This window comes from Lates calcarifer, linkage group LG23 (genome assembly GCF_001640805.2).
Source record: "Lates calcarifer isolate ASB-BC8 linkage group LG23, TLL_Latcal_v3, whole genome shotgun sequence".
Lineage (NCBI taxonomy): Eukaryota > Metazoa > Chordata > Actinopteri > Centropomidae > Lates > Lates calcarifer.
Genome location: NC_066855.1, coordinates 15,508,457 through 15,530,138, shown reverse-complemented (window position 1 = coordinate 15,530,138; position 21,682 = coordinate 15,508,457). Strand labels below are relative to the sequence as shown.

The following is a 21,682-nucleotide window of genomic DNA, read 5'->3' as shown; positions in this document are numbered from 1 at the left end:
CTAATGATAATAAGGAGAATATCCAGGAGTTGATTTTTTTTTCTTTAATCCTCCTTTGTTCTTAATTTCAGAAATTTCTCTCTCCCTTGCACTTTACATCATTATCTCCTTTTACTCCCTCATTTCTCCTTCTCCTTGCATCCTTACGCCCATTTAAGTCCTTCTTTCCACTTATTTTTCCACTCTTCCTCACTTTCTGTCCTCCCACGCTGTTCTTGTACGCTCCCCCCCCCCAACTGTTTATCTGTCTGCAGGTCCAGCTACTGCTAGGAGGTGGACTTCTGCTTCACCTGCTTCCTCAACCAACTGGAAACTAGTCTGATTTCTATCACACAGATTACAGGCCTGGCTATGCAGAAATATTTACAGTGTCCCTGATTTAAAGCCAAGGAGCTTAGTGGATATTCTGATATTTCATATTAAATGATGGGCAGCCTTTATCTAAGACATGCAGTAAGAAGAAATACTGTGAGTGTGCAGTGCTGTTTGCCCTCCTCCTGTACCTGAACTCTCATGACCCACTGAATGACCCTGATGACCTTTGTGCGCAGCCCTTTGACGTGACCATTCTTCATGTGTACTGTAGTTATTTCCCTGCTGACTCTTAAGCCAATTTCACCAATAGTCTTAAGGTTTATTGTCGAATTTGTCAGTGTCTGTAGGTTTAAACCTCAGATAAAGTCAATGGAGATGTAACAGAGCTGTATTTTGTAATTACAAAATGTGTCGTCCACAGTCCATGATCAGCCATACATCATTTTGATATTAATCATTATTTTTAATCAGTACCCAAAAGTAGCTTTTGAATAAATCAGTAATATTTTGAAAATGAATGAATAAGAAATGAAAAAATGTTGTAAAAGTGCAGAGGGAGGGAGTTTCAGACCGTGTTCGATGATCCAACAAGCACTTTATTTGAAGCTAATGAACTAGAGCTGCAGCGACTGGTTGAATGACAGGATAGGTTTTTATTTTTATCATTTTTCTAGCAAAGATTCCAAAGATTTCCTGGGTCCACTGTCAAATATAAAGATTTGCTGCTTTGAATGTCTTAGGGTGTTAGACGATTAGTCAAATAACACAAGCTATTTAAACACATCACCTCAGGCTGTGGGAAATTCTAACAGACTTTTTTCACTATTACTAACAATTAATTGATTAATTGATAAAACTGTTGGTAGATCATAAGTGAAAATAATTGTTAGTTGCAGGCTGACGTAGTGTGTCTCAAACAAGCCAAAAGAAATCAAGATAATAGGAACTCTTATTGATATCAGTGGAAAAGCCTGTGACCTCTCCTCATTATCCACACACTGTATCCATACACAGATCACATGTTAATACCAGGGGCAAAAAGGGTCCGTTGTTACTCAGCTACATAGGCTCCTGTGAGCTTCAGATTCAACAGTTCCCAAGCCTCCTTTTGGTTGTTACAAATAGGACTCACTATTATTTTTTACTTAAACATGAGTTAAAACTTCAGTAGCCTTATGCCCTCTATATGTAGGAAAACAATTCCTTCCTTTTGGAGTCAAGTTTATTCCCTTGCTTCTTCAGGATCAAAGCCCACCAAAGCTTTTTCTCCTTTTATCTCTGTGTACAATTGCGCTGCCTCAATAAAAATGGAAAATGCTGAGGGTGAGTGAACAGCTCTCTCCTCCTTTGAAAGACTCCCAATAAATCAAAAAAACAAACTAGCCTTATCCCTGTCAGTACCCGAGACCTTCTGTCTGAAACCAACAAGGACAAAAACAACTCGGATGATTAGTTTTCCAAAATGCTGTAAAATTTGTCTTTGTGATGCGACTTTGAAGTGAAAACCCTTCACCTTGATCTCATAGATCTTCAGCTTCCTCTTGATACTGGTGTTCTCTCGCTCCAGGCAGGCCAGCCTCGTCTTGATGTCCTGATAGGCCGTGATAAGGGCAAAGTGGGAGGCTGAGTAGACGTCGTCGGGGGGCAGGGGCGAGGACCGCCACACCACGCTGCCACAGCCATCCTCCTTCAGGCCCCCTGCGTCGCCGCCTCCTCCCAGCAGCCCCAGCTCCCCTCCGCCAAACAGAGACTGCATCACTCAGAGCCTCAACCTGAGGACAGACACAGACAGAAATTTGCTTATTTATTATTAAATCGCCAAATTGTTTCCATTCAATTAAATGTACCTCCCAAAAATAACACCATTTTCAGATAGCAGGGGATGACTATCAGTGCCACTGCAGCAATCCTAAAAACATCAAGCAGGCAGCTACTCGCAACAAACAAAAAAGAACAAAGCCGTATTCAACTGAGAGCAGTCAGATTGCTGGCACACACAATGTAAAATATTCAAAAGCAAAGTGGGTACAGAGAGACATGGGAGGAGGACTGAGGGACACTGTTATTCCGTGTGAAATTTCAAGATGACCCAGCATCGCTCCATGTCTTCTCAAATCAGACTTAGACACAGTCATTCAGTTTGTCACTCTGACACACTGAGCATGCTTATGTGCTCACTAGTATCCTGGATTTGGTCGTGTCTCAGATATGACATTTACAATCAGCAAAAGGGAACTTGAGTTTTCATCGCTCTGTTTCATAAAGTTCTGTTCAGACTGAAGGCCATCCGAACTTTAGAGGCAGCAAATCCAGATTTCTGAACATCTGCAGTGGTGTAGGTTTGTGAGTCACCTCAACAGTTGATGATGAACCCAGTTTGGTTTCTGGATCTGCCCGGACACACTGCTTTATTTACCATTTAGCTTAAGCTTCTTCAGCTGATTGTCTGTGATTGAGGATGACAGCAACAATGCTGGTTATCCTGGTTATCAGTGGGGCTGATAAACTTGTGATAAATCGTCAGAAAGTCAATCAGACAACTACAAAGAGATGCAAAACAGCAGCAAAGTAACATAAAACAACCCCAAGAAGACATAGTTACTATAAGAGATGTCGAACAGCCACAGCAAGACATGAAAGGACAACAAAGACAAACTAAATGACCAAAGAGAGACACAAACCTCTGCAAACAGACCAAAATAAACTGGATAGAGACACAAAACTACCACAGAGACATAAAAACAGTTACAGTGTGTGTGTGTGTGTGTGTGTGTGTGTAACTACTAAATAATGTGTTATGTCTCTTTTCAATCTGTCTGTGCTTAATGGCTCATTTGTTCATACTCTGGCCATGCACATCATCAGGTTTTTTGTTTAACTGACTTCATAACTTGACTTGAGGAGGCTCTTGTGCATGTGCCAGTCAGTGATCAGAAATCTGAATACGTTTTTTTACATACCTTTTCTCAAAACTGGGGTAAGGGCCCGGATAAAAAGTTTAGATGTGCAGACATAACATAGCCAGGATACTCCAAAACCCTGAACATAAGCAGGATACTAGTGTGCATATAGAAACAGATAAACACTTTAGCTGCAGAGCTATTATACTTCTTTTGCATCTGTCTTTGCATTGACTGAACCTTTTGGCGAGAGTTCCCCCTCGGACACATGAGTAACCAGTGCATGTTCTGTAGCTGATATGTTAATCAGACTCTGATTTACATATGAGCCTGGTTCGTGCTCTTGTTCCATTTCACAGTACTTAAAAAAACATGAGCTTTGACAGCCTGCGCTCCTTGAGTGGCATGATGAATGAGCTGGGTAGCTGGCTGACCAAGCTGCATGATCAGCCAACCGGCCATGGCCTCCCTCCCCTGCCCCAAAGACTCTAGGCGATGCTGTCAGAAGTGATAAATGGCACCTGTGATGTCACGATCCTCTTTTTATGCAGCCACAGAGGGGACATGTGCACAAAAGTCATACTAGACACAGTGAGGAACGCCTAGAACAGTTTGATTTACAGGTACTGAAGAGAGTTACACAACAGCTAGTTGATTTGATGTATACTGGAATGGATGCCTTCCTGACTCCCAGCATTGCCTTGTGAGTCAGCGATTGCCTACTGAGCTATTTTCATCTGCTCCCTTCCTCCACGGTGCTATTTTTCCTTGTGTTTCAAGAGAGAGGGGGAATAAAGCCTCAGCCAATCTACGGCTCTTTTCCTCGCTGGTCCTAACAGGATGATCCAAAAGCACTCCCACATGCACAGGCGTGCACACAAACACACGTCTGTGCACATGCAGCCAAAAACACCACAGCGAGGAACAGTAGCACAGAGAGAAAAATGCACGTGTGGACGAAAATGCCCGTTTGATCGAGCAGATGACACATGCTCAGACTGTGCCAGTCACCTGCCAGCTGCCTGAGGACTGGCGTTTAAGTTGTAAAGATACTAATGTCCTGTAATGTGTACTGAGCTGAAATCACACTGAGATTGTGCAGATTTCTTGGGCAAACATGCTGTCACTCTAATATCATATCTGTACTCATTATGTGTTATATATGTGCAAGAATGATTTAAATGGGTTCACTTTATGTGAGACAAAGAATAGAAAGAGATGCTGTTTATGTATTTTAAATACCTCTGCTAAGTGAGCCTGTCCTCGCCAGAAAAACGACAGCTGACAAGCAACCTCATGCAGCCGTGTCAATAGTTATTGTCATTTAAGTGTGTGACTCTGACCGTCTTGTACCAGCATGATGGCAATACTTTCCTTACCTTATCAAATTACATAATGCATAATTTGACAGGATTTGCTCAGAGAATTATCACCCAACTCTACAGCCATCCTGTGGCTTTATGTAGCATCACTTGTTTTGGTTTTCTGGCCTACAAAACTGAACTGAACATCAACCTGGTTTCAAGCCACAGAAGGCAGCTATTTTCAATAAATAAGCTCTATTAAGACTAGCTAGTGAACTTAGAGCTGAAATATTTTGTAACTAGATAATGGACTTACATTAATCAGATGGACACGTGAATGCGTGTGTTGTTCTGTAGCTGCTGAATATTTACGTAGGCAACGTGCTCACATTAACAACTTCACAAAGTATTAATATGTCAGTGTTTATGTGTATCTATAGCTTGTACCACTGCCCCATGTAGCCAAAATAATAATAATAAAAAACCCTAGAAAAGACAGCCTGTTAATGCAGCTTTAGCTATGACCATGATTTTTCCCATGTTTGGAACAGTTAGGTTGTTTTGTGGTTTTCTGTGTAGAAGGGCTTGTTGGATGAGGTAAAATAGCTCGTGTGTATGCATTGTGGCTACTGAAGGCTTCACCAAAGCAGTCCAGCTAATTATGCTCTGTTTTCGCATATGATCTTAAAATGACCTACAAATAGGGAACTAAAGAACTGCTAGAGTTGCTGCAGTGGGTTTTGTGTCTGTTTGGATGTATACTGTACAAGAAAATGGATGCCTTTTCCTTGTTGTGTATGTAGTGACCTCATTTACATAGAAGTCCTATGGAAACAGCATACTCCATCCACCTACATTCAGGCTTAAGGACATAATTATCCATAGACCAAAAAACTGAAAAAATCACCAAGTGGATTTTATGATTCAGTGGTCTGTGGAGTACATATTTGCGTGCTATATCATTACATAGAGCAAAAAACACACTGGCTATAAAATAGTACCTTCCTCTCTACTATCCACCAGGTCACACACTCCAGTAAAGACGATGCGGTGGCCACTGATAAATGTGGCTTGAGACAGGATAAAATAAAAGATGGGGACACAAGAACATCCATTTTGTCTGTGCTCCTCTCGTTGGCAGCACAGAAATGAGGCATTTATCACACACATACACACTCGCACAGCTCCTACTAAGCTTCCCTTCCTCTATCCCCTCCTTTGCTCTCTGCTCCTTTACCCAAAATATCCCTCATCCAGCTTCATCCAATCCCCCACCCCTCCTTCCCAATCACACACAATCCACTCTATCTCCTGGACCTCAGGGCTCATTTGCTGAGGCTCTCTGGGCCCCACTGGGCTGTAGAAGTGAAGGCAGACATTTTGCTCCCAACCAACTCCCTGCTTCATTATAGCGATTACCACAAGAAGTCATACATTACTGACACATGGCATACACTGTTCCACTGAGACTACCTCTCCCATTCTCTTCCTCTGTCTCTTCTCTCTTGTTCCCCTTTCCTTTCTTTCTCTCCAGAGATTAAAGCACCCCTCCCCTCTCCTCACTCTACGTCACCGTGTACTGTGCTGAAATGATCGAGCACTGCCGCCGCCATCAGCAGACCTGGAAAATATGGAGCCATGAACTCTGTGGGTGATGAGTTATTAAGGCTGTTGTGTTCATTACCTTCATGTGGTGGCAATTTTACATGTAGGTCTCATATTTGAATAAGCTCCCCAAGACATCTTTTGTAAAAGTCACAACGACAGTCTGACAAGGTCGGACCTGCTGACATTTTCTTACAGATCAAGTCTGAATCAAATGACGTCCTGCAGCAGCACAAGGTTGAATACAGAGGAGAGAGAGAGAGAGAGAGAGATTTGGTTTATTAGGAGGAGGTGGGCATGGTATGCAACAACAGTACAGTGTCAATCCCCACAGGCAAATAGACCACAGACATAAATAACCCTCCCAGATTTCACCTGGCCAGACATATGCAATAATATATTCTTCATGACCAACTCCAAAACCCAGCTGATTCAGTATGAAGTCTTTCACAGAACCCACGCCACTACTGACAAATTATACCACACAGGCTTTAGCCTAAACAATACATGATCACATTGCTCAACCACTATAGACAATTATTATCGTGTTTTTTTTTTTTAACCTTTATTTAACTTGAGAATACAATCTTGTTTTCTATGCTCTATGCTCAAAACCTTTGGTTGGAGGTCATGGTTATCTTGGCCTCAGTAACCCTGTCTGCCCAATCACTGCATTACTTGGTGACCTGTCTACATTACATATGCCCTCACAGTACATACCATTTGAACTAATGTCATTAACAAACACCAAAAACTGAACTACTGAATTGGAAAGATCGAACAAAGATATCCAAAACTCTCACCTTCCTTACAGATCATTCAAACTTGGAAAAACTTACTGCCTCTTTAAAAGACAACATCAACACCTTTGAGAACACCAGGCCCCTCTTTTTACAATACCTTCAAGGCTGATTTGGACACTGTTTTCCCTTTCTTGTTGCTGTTGTGACTGGTATTATTATCACCACTATTACTGTCATTGTTATTAATATTATTATTGTAGTTATTATTATCATATGCCATTGTCCCTTATGAACACAGCCACGCCACACAAACACACCAAACAAAACATAGCATAATCTAATCTGCTCCCCTTATTATATGCACAGTCACCATGTCACATCTTAGTCTAACACTGACCAAGTATTTTCTGTGCCCAAACCTAACCATTTCAACCCAAACAACATGGAAAGAACTGGCCCATGCACTGCACACAATTTGAAAGTGGAAAGTTGTGTTATTTGTGCTCAGATTGATGAGACCAGGAAGATTATAGTAAACACTGGGCCCTAGCCTTCCTAATTTTTCAGCTTTCATTAACACTAACTGTAACTAATTGTGCTGTTAGTGAAATGAAATTTCACCTACAGCAAACTGACTACAGAATATTAATTACTGGCAATCTGCCAAACTGGAATCTGTTTTTCATCTGTAGGATTATTATTTTTATTTTTAGCCTTATGGTAAAACTGTGAGGTTGTACAATAATATTACATACAGTGACTTCAGAAGGGAAATGGTAATATTGCAACACTTGCTGTGTCCTTGATTTAGCATGATATACAACAGCTGGAGTATTCCAGAGTCTCAGCAGGGTATCTCATGATGTGTTAGAAAGAACAAGTCTCATCCATTTGCAAACATTCATAACCCAATCAAATCCCAGAGCTCGTGGTTTCTGTAAATACTGCAAATCATATTTCTGGGATCCTTTGAGGACTGAAGCAACAGATGATTGTTCTCTCAACAGGGGAGATCTGTTTGTGTCTGCCAGTTAGCTTATCGTGGATTGCAGTCGACTATAATGGGGCAAATCTCTTCTTACAGATGTTAATACTGATAAATTCCATTCCACTTCTTATTTTGTGGCTTGACTCGTTCTTTGGTAACTCTAAAGAAAATGAAACTTGCAGTATGTAAACATAAGCTCTTATTGTCTTCTCCATAAAGCCTGTGCATGCATATATACAGGGTTCTGTCTGTGTATTTCTGTGCCTCTGTTCTGTCGCAGGGTATAAATATATGAGAGCAGTAGCAATCATGCCAGCTGGGTCAAGGCTGGGTTTTCTGCTGAAAACAGAACCAGGATCAAAGAGGAAACTGGGGGATTGAGTCCCCGCAGAGTGGGATTTTAATGTTGGATGTTGTAGGGAGATGCAACCACTTTCCCTTCTATGTGCTCTTCCTTCCCCACAGCTGGAAATGTATTTCGCTGTTTCTTTCTCAGCTTCTCACCCCCATCTCTCTCTACTTCAATCATACCTTCCTACTCTTTACATCCAACCCCACCCCCAGCCTTTTCCCTCCCTCCTCTCTGTCTGGCATTTAACAGTCCAGCTCTTCTCACTGCCACCCTGTGATCCCCACAGACTGGGCGTTTGGCACCTTTGACTCAGACAGTATGTCTGTGAATGAAGAGTCCAGGGCAGAGAGGGGTGGTGTACCTTTCTGCCCCGCGCTCATCTGCCAAATGCTCCCAAAATGCCCAGCTTCGCTCTGCTGCGCCTGTTTCCTCTGCTAAAGTCTCCTTTTACGGTGAACAAGGCCAGAGCTGGACAGTACAGCACACACTGAGAACCTATTAACATGCCGGCAGGTAGTGTGTCTTTGTACGTGACTGTGTGTGTGTGTGTGTGTGTGTGTATTGATGCGGACATGTGAGCACATGCACATCAGTGTGGAGTGTGGAAATAAGTCAGTGCAAGGATAGTGTGTGTTTTATGTGTGTGTATGTGTGTCAGTACAAGGACAAAGCAGCAGCCACACAAGCGGTACAACTGCTCTGTGTGTGTGAGAGATAGGTAGCAGATACTGATGCACTAATCCAATGTACTGAATCTATACTGATGCTGTGCTCCGACATTATTAAACAGATCAACCAGACAAGTTTGATCCAAATCAAATACTGTTTCTTTCACAGTGATTATAAAACAAACAACCTAGACAAAGAGAACATAAATGTAGCAAGTGGCTGCATCCTAAAAAACATTGGCCAAAAAAAAAAAAAAAAAAGAAAGAAGGAAAGAAGGAGCTGCAGTTGGTTGGAAGTACCAGAGGAAAGGCTGGTGTCATATAGGACAATACAGTGGATGTAGTAATTCAGTTTTGGTATTTAAAGCCACAGAAAAGAAATCTTGTCTGAGTATTTTTTTTTTTGTCTGATGTTGCCAAAACTGTCAGGTTTTTGTTGTTGTTGTTTTTTCTCAAAGACAAATAATTCATGAACACAAATATCATATTGTCTTTGGTAACTAGCCTAATAACTTCAACTCCAGCTTGATGTGATAAAATCCAACCATCTGGTTCTCCAGACTGGTTCAAACTAATGCCAAGACATATCAACAAATACTATTTGAGTCAGGTACCTTGAGAAATTGTCATTCTCACCTGCCTGCAGGTGTCAAGTATAGAGAGTAACCACCTCCACTGCTCAAATTAGTACAGAGTGCCTACATGTTAGTGCAAATGGGTATCATTATTTTAGTATATATTTAGTACTGCCACTTTCTAATCAATGTGGAAAGGAGGCAGAATGTGCAGCAGTGTGTGTGTGTGTGTGTGTGTGTGTGTGTGTGTGTGTGGCGAAATATGTGGTCTACTTTAGTCCATTTAGATTAGTTTAGATTTCTGATTGTGCCTTCAAATCCTCTGTCCACACATCATCTTTACAGACCTTGGCAGACAATTTGTGCATATGACTTTCAATTAGTGTTTTGAATTGCAATTAGATTTAGATTTCATTTCCCCAAATGCAGTTTCAAAGCCATTTTGACATTTCCAGGGATCAAATTCTGGTGGTTTGGTATTGAACATTAATATATTCTGAGAACTAACCAGACTGTGTCTGTAGCATTGAGTATTGCAAAACTTGGTATTGAATCCTTGCTCAGATCAGCTGAAGCCAGTACTCACTTTGGGGTTGCACAGAAATTAGAATCAGATTCTGTTTTTTTTTTCTTTCTGCGTGGTATGGCACTGCACAGAGGTTTATTACATATAGTCAGAAAGTGTGTATCTAAGAAAAAAGCTCCTGATAATTTGTGGGCATGCCATTTTATTTATTATCTATCAGTTGCGTTATTTGTTATTAATACCATTATTAGCAGCTTGCAGTATTTTTGTAGCTTGCACCTGAATCTCTGCTCATTAGAGTTTGGTTCCTTTGTTCCTGTTTGCACTTTCATCTAATAAATTTTAGCTTCACCCTTCAAGACCCCTCCAGAGGAAACTATAAGTGGGTGGCAAGTGGCCACCCCAGGCCACCCTCTGCTGCCATTCAGGTTTAGGTTTTTAATTGAAGACTCCCCCTCTGTGCTGTAACCCTCAGATTCCCAGAGAAAAAACAGAGGAGACCTGCGTCTTCAGTGGTAGCTAAAGCCCTGATTTGATCAGATTTTACATGAAATTACACTTTAATTATTTTGATTACAGAATAATGTAATAAACTAATATACACATCTAATAATAGACAACAATACATACAATACATTTTTCCTTTTTAGATCAAAACCCTGATATTTTAGTACTTAAAGGCTGGGTAACAGCTCTGCTTCTGTTTAGCTCTGTGAAATAAAGATGTTGCTGTGTGGCGTTCAGGCTTGGTTAGCTAGAAGACACATGGCTTCAGAGCTCTATGTACTCTCAAAACACATGTATGTTGTACACACACACACACACACACACACACACACACACACACAGCACAGCCACCAGGCCCAGAGTTTCCACAATATCCACACCCACACGCTCAAACGTACACATATATAAACACACGTACGCACACACAATACAAAGCACTTATACAGCCTGTCAGTGCAGGAGAAAAACACCACCTTTAACAAATGCTGTGCTGTGCCATGCCATACCGTGCCATGATTCATCACTCGGGGAATCAGCCGTGTAGGCAGGCAGGCAGAGTGCCGTGTGTGTGTGAGTGTGTGAGTAAGGCAGCTGCCATTCGGGAGATTGATGGCAGGGGCAGGATGGAGACAATGAGCTGTGTTGCTGCATTTTTTTCCCCTCCGTTTTCTGTTTTCTGTCTACTCCATTTCTCTTTTCTCCACAACTCCCCTCATCTTTCTTTCCACCGGAGCTGAAGCGAACTGCCCCCCCTCTTTTTTTTTTTCCAACCAGCCCCCTCTCTTGCTCTATCTTGACTTTGAATGAGAACTTTCCCCACAAAAGACATTAATCTCCTCATTATTACTACAGCCAATCCAATACTTGGATTCCCTCGCTCTGAAATCTGAGTCAAAGTCGAGCTAAGCTGCAGCCCAAAAGCAAAGACCAGTGAAAAAAAGATGTAGAGGGTGAGATAAGAATGACTTATTTTTCCTCTGGCTGCAATTAAAGCCCACCCTCCTTTTACCAACATCACTTAGCCTCAATTAACCATGGCCACACACAGTCACTAACATGTGGTGTACATGCAATAAACACACACATGTACACACTGTACATGCTGATACAGTGAGTGAGTTGGATGACTCATGAGCACTCGTGTGTTTCCCAGTGAAATAAAGCTTGTAATTTGGTCTCAGCTGTAGCAAAGCACATTAAGAAAGAGAGTACGATGTTTTCTCTCAATGCACAGTTGGCATGGCAGCAGGATGGAGGGAAACATGGCTGCTCAGGACAGATGAGACACGCAGTGTGGTGAACAGAGAAAGTGAGGGAGCAGCAGTTACTGTTAGCCTTACAGGAGGTCAGATGGAGATATTTAACATGGCACTAATCAATATGTTTGTGATAACAATAGGTCAAATGACTGAGTGTGATGGGAAACCACTCTGCCAGCTCTTATTCTGCTCACCTCAAGTGGCTTTAAATCTTCATTTTACAATAAAAAGAATTATCATTTCAACTTGCAGAAACATTTTATTTTAGGCTGCACATATGTACAGTATAACTGTTAGTAGTACACATTTGAATGTTTATTTCTCAAATCTTTGAAAAGTAGATGATATATCCTGAATTGGGCGATGGTGTATTTTTTTTTTCTTTTTTGTTGCTTGTGAAGGAGGGAGTTATATCTAATATCTTCTTTAAAAAGTTACTTAGTCTCCCTTTAAATCATTTATCAAACAAAGATACCAAACATTCAGTGGTTCCAGATTCTCAAGTAAAGGTCAGCTTGCTTTGCTTTTATATCAGTTTTAAGTGAATAACATTAAGTTTTGGATTTTTGATGAAGTCACCTTGGACTCCGAGGACTTTTGAGATAAACAATTTTCTTCTTTTGAAAAATAATCAACACATTAATAAAAATATCACAGCCCTTATGTTGTGTTGAAGCTTTCTGATATCATACGAAGCTTACTGTGCAGTGGCTTCACTGGAGAGTACACAGCGAGGGTCCCGTCCTCTGAGGAGAGTCTTATGGTTTATGTATAAATGGTTTGTAATTAGTATACACAGCACAGTGTGGTTCTGGTTTTGTGGTTTTGTTTATGCTGCAGTTGTCGGCCATGCTTTCATGACCTGCTGCTAAGGAGGATCAGGTGGTGAGCAAGATGTTGTAATGCAAAACGGTACAGCATGCTATTACTTCACAGCCTTGAAGTGGAAAGCAGTTATCAGTCAGATCCCATGACGCACGCACACACACACGCACACACACACACACACACACACACACCTCTGTGAGCTTCCGCCTCACAGTAAATTCATACATTAATGCCAGCCAGAGACCTTGACAGCTGGAGCAGCTCGAATCATTCCAGCGCCAGTGGCCCTGACTCGTACTTGGCTCTCACTTTTGTCTTGTTCCCCCGGCATCTAAAGGCTTGTGAGCTTCACAGAACATCACATCCTCCTCCAGTGTGTCTGTTCTGCTGTCATGCACTGACTAAAAGACAGACTGATAGTCGGGGTTTGGCACACACTCTCTCACACACACATAAACACAAATATGCTAAAAATGACTTAAATAAAAAATGATGTTATACCAAAGATGCATGAAATGAAAAATAATTCAAATAGCATCTAGAATCACCACTGCTACAGTATCAGAGGCTTTTAAAACACACACTGATTGTGTATTTGCTTATTTTTAGATTTCAATTTCAGCCTCATTGAACTCAAATTAACTGCTCTCGTGTGGAAATCAGACACATGGAGGGACTAAGCTGCATCAGATGCAGAGACATCAAATGCATGGAAAATGCACTACACAAAAGCATATGTAACAGACATACCCACACATCTGCGTCATAAAAAGCAAAGCATAACATGGCTTTGTGCAGACAGAGGTTTATTCGAGGAGAGCTGGACCCTCTCATCATACAAAAAAAAAAAAAAATCTTTATTCCATTTCTAAATTATGTAACAAATTCAAATCCAATCGTGTGTGATAGAAATTACCCAAACTACTGCGAGCTGTAGATGGAGCTACAAAAACTGAGATTAATTTCAACACTGGCTTCCATTATTTTAAGAAATAAAGATCTATGAGAACCTGGCTAAAAACAGAAAATATAACCAAGTGTTTAATTGGCTCCCTCTGCTGATGTGACAATCTGTGGCTGCTGATTAATTAATAGTGCATGCTGCTGGCTGGTGGTGGTGGTGGTTCCGCTGCTGCTGCTGCTGCTGCTTGTTGGATGAGTCCAAAGATAAGATGTGATGTGTGAGGGGGAAAGGGAGCACTGGCTTGGATCAGAAAGAATATATGATAAACATGTGTGGGAGCAGAGTGCTCATGATGTGTGCACGTGCCTGACATCATCTATACACAGTGGAGAGACCTATGCTCATCCAGACCTGTGCTCCAGTTGCACATGCGCCTCCTTGTCAAGGCGTTACTTTAATGAAAGTCGCTGTCCTTGGCAAAGGACAATGCAACTGCCCAGCCACTGATGGCCTCTCTCTCCATTTCCCCAGCCCTCTCTCTCTCTCTCTCTCTCTCTCTCTCTCACACACACACACACATACACACATATTAAACCCTCCAACCCTCCACCCTCTGCTGCCCTGTGATGCTCATCTTCCCATATAGACTAGAGTGTTAAGGGATGAAGGGCAGAGCATGTGTGCACATATATGTGTGTGCTGGGGCAATCAAAAGACAGTGAGGGGGAGGAGGAAGGAGTAAGGGGCATAGGAAATGTGCTCGAGCAACATTATTGAAGTCTGAGGGGATGAAGGGAGGAGTACGATCTGGGGAGAGATGCTGGAGTAAAACTGAATGTCACATTGGCACAGTGAGTCTGATTCAGACACACAGGCAGAAACACACATATGAGAGAACTACTTCAACAGAGGGACATTAGAACACATGTAGACACACTGACATACACATACACACACACACTGATATTGTATCATAACCTAGTGCTGGATGTTGTTTCCATTTTTTAGTCTTGATATGAAATATGAGTTTCAGAATCAATGCCAAAATAATAAAATGACAAAATAATTTTTAAAATGTACACCTTGACTTTGACCTTAACACCAGTAACTTGGGCTTTACTTGGGCTTAAGCCTTGGAAAGGCTTGGAAAGGCTTATCCTTCCCAAGCTCAAAGATGAAAAAATATCTTATAAAGGACAGTGTGCAGGAAGTCTTCATTTTCCTGGCAACCCTTAGAGTCTGAATACAGCAGCAGGCATTTACACTGTATGAGAAGGAGTTTAACTGTGTAGTCCAGCAGACTGACTGAAAACAGGTGACTACAATAAAAAAAATTGATATAAAACAACAAAAAAACAAAGGCAACATGCAAAACAAATAACAAATAAAAATGAGGGTCTTGTGCTGCTTGTTGACTGGAACAGTACAGTGCTAATGGTGCTAGATAATCACTACATTTCAGTGTTCTTGTCTGTACAATTATCCATCTTTCATTTAAACAGTGATTGGCTATGCCCAAAAAGATCCACGTAGATTGGGTCCAACAAATTAGAATTTTCTGTGCACTCTCACTCCACCCTGCACACAGCAACATCTGGGCAGAGCTGTTTTTCCTCCTTTGTAATGTAAATATAACTTTTACTTTTGCAATTTACCGTTGCAACTATTTAAAAATGTCTCTAAATTTTGAGAGGACCTAATAGTGACTCGGACGTAAGACACAAAGGACTTAACATTGGACTTTACAGTGAAGATTTGTGACTTGCAAAACAAAAACAAAAGTCCCACCTCTGCAATATGGAGAGCCAGACTTTCCTCTCACTTGTACTCCATCCATGTGTTTGTGTTTTTAGCCAGCCAGCTAAACTGTTTTTTAGGATGTTCAGGGACTCTACTCTCAGTCTTGTGATTAGAAGCCAAAATATCATTAGAGATATTTCATCCCTCCAGCAGGTTAGTAGGCATCTGTTTAAACCGTCCCTATCTGTATGGCTGATGAATGAAATGGTTTAAAGTCATAAGTGGAGCATCTCTTCCTCACACACACAGTGGTTAATGAAGGAGGTACACGTGCACCAGCAGTCAGCACACACACTCTCTGTTTGCTAAGAACAGGCACATGCAGCCAGTGACAGAATGGGAGAGAGATGCAGGAATTTAAAAAAAAAAAATCAGACAAAAGAATGACAGGAGAGAGAAATGAACTGTAACCAAGTGACCTGGGGGAGTTGGGGACATGCAACACTTGTGGAGGATAAAGCAAACAACTACACTAGATTACAGCACAGCTGACAGGATGAACAAAGATAGAACATGTAGAGAAGGGAAGAATGAGGGAATGAAAGAGAGGGAGAGATGAATGGAGGCAGGCAGCTAAAGAGTTGTGCTGGCTGGGCTGTGCTTTCTGTTTAGAGGAACAGGTGCAAGGGCTGTGTTCGACAGCCAATTATTACACCCAGACACAGGCACAACAACATACTTGTTAGGGCATTGAACCCCTTCACGTGTCTCTGCACAGTTCACACATAGTATAGCTCATTAACTGAAGAAACACCATTCTACCACACACGCCTGCCCGCTTCCAGCTTCTTCCTTGTCTGTATAAAGTGAGCCCATGCACACATGTAACACCTCTCTATGGCTTGAAATAAAAGATGAGGTGTTGAGAAGAGATCTTTGACTGCAACATCAACCACACAACAAAAGAAGGCGATACACGAGAGCAGGAGTGTTGTTTTTGACATGAGCTGTGAACTCTGGGATCTGTTTTCTTTAGTCACACAGGATGAGACTTTTTGTCCCAGCGTGGGGAGAATGATGAGGAGAGAATGAAGATAGATCCTCCTGAATTATCGATATGATGGCATTGATTTGCACTGGGAACCATGAATTCATTGTCTCTGTCCTTTGTGTACAGTTCATCTGGATATTGGCTTTCAGTACCATGGACAGCAGCCCACGCAAGAAACAACACCACCAAGGCTTTCCTGCAGGAAACACAGTGTCCTTGAACACATTCTTGGACCCTGAATAGATGTGGTACTGTTAAAATGAGACAGAAACGTCCATTAGTTTTTACACACGGACCAAACTGTTTGCTGATGTTTTCAGACCTAAATCTGCTCTCTTTCTGGATGATTTAAAAGACATTTTCATGATGTTATCATGGATGTATGGTCAGCCTTTAATACTCTACCTGGCCTAGTCTCCCTGTGTTTTAAGAGTCATCAATTTTTCAGATACAAACAGTGCTAGCTGAGGAGGATTTTATTTGATTTATTTTTTACTGGGCCCATGAAAATTGATAACCACCACTGTAAATGTGCCACTGTTAGTTAAGTGCAATTGCAATTCCCATGATACCCAGTATTTATTTCCAGTGTTGTTATTACCCCATGGGACAACACTAGCTACAGCCATTAATATGTAACATGTTAAGGTTTGTGTCAGGATGAGTACTTAGCTTGAAAAATAAAACCAGTATTGCATGTACCCTTTTAATTTACTACAAACAAACAATGGCTACATTTCAGTTTGTTTCAAAAGGTTCAGACTAAACTATTCCCACACACTATTAGCTCTGTTAACAGGCTAAAGTAGTATTAGTATGTGTGTGTGTCTCTCATCTTTAATACCAGCCCAAAGATATTACAGTTAATTGGATTTTGGTACTTGCTGTATTGATTGACACTGACACCATGTCTGTAGTATTTAGTACTTGGAAGTCATTCTGTGCTGCTGTCACATTAAAATCTAATACAAATAAATAGCCAGCAGTGGAACTATGCAGCCCTGTTTTATCTTTGTTCAGTTTGCGGCCAGAACCATTTGTGCAGTCTGTGTTTATTTGCCACTAACAGCCAACAGTTAGTACCTACTATACAGAGGTTAGCTTTAAGCTAGCTTGGAATATAAGCACCCGCTGTGTGTGTGTTGTGTGAGTGTGTTGGTACGTGTTAGTGTTACAGCTCCATCTGATCTCAGACCGGTAACTACAGTTCTGTCTGATATGTTATTCCTGGCTCCCACCTTCTTCTCTACAAGTTTAGGATGAAGAGTCATGCAGGCCAGGGAAAAGTGGGAATTATTCACTCAAGCTGAAACATTTTCAACTCTATGCCTCAGTTTGCAGATGAATTCACATCTGTTTTTTTTCTCACTCACATCTTTCTCTGCAGTCCTGCCATGCCTAAAATTCACCTCTGAGCACACCTTCAGGGGCTTTGCTGCCATTCTGGTCAGCATTTACTTTGCAAGCTATCTATGCTACTGGTTACGTTAAAGGTACCCAACATTAAGTCTTGCTCATCAAAATACATTGTGTGTATTGTATGCATGTATTTCCTTTTTTTTTTTTTGTTCTTGTTGTTTTTTACATATTGGGCTAAATATTTTTAAATACTTTTGCAGGCACATTCATTTGCTCGCATGCACTACAGATTTTCATTACTGACTTCTAAACAGCTTGAATGTCATCCACATGTTTGTGCACAAACACTCATTCACATGTTTGACAACAAGATACAAAACTAAACAGGGACCTGCTCATCAATGCATCACTCCATAGCACCATTAGTGGTCAAATAGTCCACAGGGTACCTTTGAACATTGCTGTGGTTAAAAGATAAACCTGATATTTCTGCCCTCCTGACCTGTGCTGGCAAGCTAACAAGCTGTTTTCTAGCTGCATGTCCGCTGTTAACAAGCAACTCTTGCAAGTCCTTTGTGGTTCCCCCACAAAAACACACCATCAAAGACTAGGAGGCTGTGAATTCAAAGCAGCTGGGTCCTCTCTTACAAAGTCACCAAAGTGTAGATCCTAAATAAATAAAATCCACCTTAAATCTTCTCTGCAAAAGAAAACGGATGCAGCAGACAGAATCCAAACATAACTCAGTGCTTCCTCTGTCTTGCTCAGTAGCCTGCGTGTCACTCTCTCTAAGGCTCTCTGTATTTCAGCTACATATTTATTGGAAATCTATGCGCTGTGCCTGGGCCCTGCTGCAAACACAAAGATTATATCACAGATGAAATTATTCTTTGTATACTTGCAGTCAATTTGACGACAGTTTGTCAGTTGCGTCTGACTCCTAGACAGAAGCAGTCTTCTTTGTTCGGAGAGGTGTGACAGTGTCGTCAATAGGCCTGACTCTGCTCTTCTTCCTTTGTGTACGTATTTTATGTAACATAAGCAGAGGAATAATGCCACAGTGGCAGCAGAATTAAAATAGCAAACACTTTCTGAGATGTCAACAATAAGACATTTTCTTGCAAAACACTGGTGGGACATTCTCAGAGTGTGAGTGCTTATTTTTAGGTGCACCAGAGGGAGTTTAGGCAGTCCAGTAACGAGTGGCAAGCAAGTGGGTAACCTGGTTTCTCTGAGACACAAAAAGAATCATGTGAATCCCCAGTGAGCGTGAAGACTCCAGGCCCAACGCAGACTTTCTACCTCTCTCTCAAACCAGGATCTCTCCAGTCACAGTCACACACGAGGTTCTGTCTCACTTTTTACTATAACTCCCTGTTGTTACTTTACAGCCTCTCTGTCATACATATATTTTTAGCTGCTCTGGTGTAACACACACACATAGACGTTCAGTGCATTACTCCACATTATGCCTCTGTGGTCGGCACAGTGCTGTGACTGGGCAGGGATAGTGAGTGGTCACATTACACTGCAGTTACATCACATTCCTTCAGTCTCCTAAGCAACCAGGTGTTCTCTAACAACAAAAGCAACACAACCTCGATCGTGTTATGTCACCCTGCAGTTGTCACACAATGTTCAAGGTTCCATATCAAAGAAAAAACATATTTCACATCATTGCAATCCTGTGCAAAGACATGGTGGGTTTTTTGGTGCAGTCGGTGGGGTTGCTCTTGAACAATGGAAAACAGCCGGGATAGGGTGGTGGGAGGTGTGAGTTGCTTTTGAGAGCAGCAAAGCAGAGTTTGGAAAGAGGTGAGGCTTTCTTCCCTGAAAGAATATGGTACAGTGACTCATCTAAAGCCAAAACTCTGATGGAGAGGAGAGCCTTGGTGCAGGTGGGCCGCCCATGGCTTTTTCAGGAGCAGGAGAGAAGAAAGAATCAGTGGTCACTGCCTTGGCCCACTGATGTAACACAGTTATATAAAAATAATAATAAAATAAAGAGAGAAAAGGTTGAGAAACTACATGACACCAAGCAGGGGTGATTTGGTGTAAAGAAAGAACATTAAAGAAAATATTTTCATTGTGGAGCTGCACTTATTTGTTATTTGGAGGAAATGGTTAGCTTAGCTTAGAATACAGACATACAAATCTCCAGCACCTCTAAATCTCACTGATTGACACATTATATCTTGTTTGTTTAATCCATACAGTAGAATAACTCCAGTTTATTCTATCATCAATTCTATCAGTTATGTTAGCACTATATACACTGTACTAAGAGCAAGTACACATGACATGTCACTACAAGTACAACTACAGTAAGTTCAGTAGTTTAAAGTTAGATCAACAAGTTGGTCTGTAAACTGTGATGATAACAGTTTGAGTAATAATTTTACTACTCGCTTTTGTTTTCTCTTCCAAATAAGTCTGGCAAACATGGAGGTTTGTGACTTTTTTTCTTTAGAGATTACATCATGTTCACAGATCTCAGCAGTTAACTTTGATGGTGCTATAATATTACCATGGAAATCTTGACATGATTCACGCTGAATGGCAGCAACAGCAAATAATAGAGGACGTGGCAAAAGCCAAAAACAGAGGGACAACAAGGAGAGGATGTGGCATATGAGGAGTGTGTTTGTATATCTGTGTGTGTGCGCGCACGCGCTGCGACCTTGAGGGATTTCAGCCTTGTTATCTCATGAAGGTAATGGAGGAGGAACCCTCTGAGGCTTTGTCTCCTGAAATTATCAAAGCTTTGATTTGGCACAGAGTCGTCCTACAGGTGTAACCGGTCATGCAGCATTTTGCACTGTGCCATAAACCTGATGAGTGAAATCTGGCTCATGCTGGCGGGACATTCCCTCCAGGCTCAGCGAAGCTGCCTGTCTGTCACAGGTTGGATATTGGCTACTATTTGCTCTTTTTTTTATTAAAAATGAAAGGAGATTGACTGCTCTGTGATGCTGTGGAACCAAGCACATTTATCAACCATACTTCAGAACAAGCCTCTCATCTCTGTTTTCATTCTGGTGGGCCTGAGGATATATTATGGTTAATTGAATTTGGGTACTTGCTTTATTGAAAATAATTAATAGCAGTCACCAGTCTTAGTCAGCAGTCATGACTGGTTAGCATCTTTTGGAAATGGTCATTATCTCCCGATTGTTTGAAAAATTCTAATTTTGCAAATGTCACACACAGAGACCTGCTGCATGGACTTATGAAACAAAACACCTGGTGCAGTCTAGCACTGCAATCTTTTGACTTATTCAAGAGCTGGGCCTAAATGGAAAAATCTGATGTACAATACTTTTGGAAGATGGGAGTATAGCAGTGCAACGCTCCCTCTTTTTTTCTCTCTGTCTACCCGTTCCTTCACCCCTTGTGACCCTTAAAAGCTGTCTATGAATATTCCATCAGCCAGCAGGGCCTCTGCTCTCCCTCTTCATTTAATGATTCAGTCTGTAAGTAGCTTACATAAACATCCATATTTATATGTATGAACATAATCATAGCATAAGTGTGTAGATTTACAGGGAGTGGAAACATAAAAAATGAGCATGAAAAGTGGCAAAGACATTGGGGGGAAATGGAATTGGTTTTGCATAAATTAGCTATCTGTGAATGATGTCAGTGCTGTTTCTAGGCAGGACACTTCCTCAGTGTGTATATGTGTGTGTGTATTTGGTCTAATGTGTACTGCCTACTGGTGATGATACTGCAGAGTGAGATAAATGACCTCATATTCTCATGTCTGAGCCAGGCACTCAGGTGCTCAGTGGAAACTACAGCATCATCAAGCTGTGGAGTGAACAGAGCAGGTTATTAATGCAACTTCAGGGTGCGCCATTTACTGTACAATTTACTATAGACAACAATACCATTGTAATGCCAAAATCAAACTTTTAAAGTAGGAGTAAACTTATACTCCTGTAAATTACTTTAACCACAAAACAAGCTCAACAGCAGCAGCCTGCCAGTGAGTCAGTCAATTCAGCCAAACACTGTTCAGACACACTGAACTTTATTTTAGATTCGAGTGGAGGTAC

General features: G+C 41.3%; 1 protein-coding gene across 1 annotated transcript in view; it reads right to left on the bottom strand.

The window, feature by feature from the left end:
- The window catches only part of tbkbp1 (TBK1 binding protein 1), a 55,464-nt gene that overhangs the window by 28,329 nt on the left and 5,453 nt on the right, over positions 1-21,682 (bottom strand). The window contains exon 2 of the mRNA XM_018689483.2: positions 1,829-2,087. Coding sequence (XP_018544999.1) covers positions 1,829-2,071 — 243 coding nt within the window. The 5' untranslated portion in view covers positions 2,072-2,087. The remainder of the gene's footprint in view (positions 1-1,828; positions 2,088-21,682) is intronic.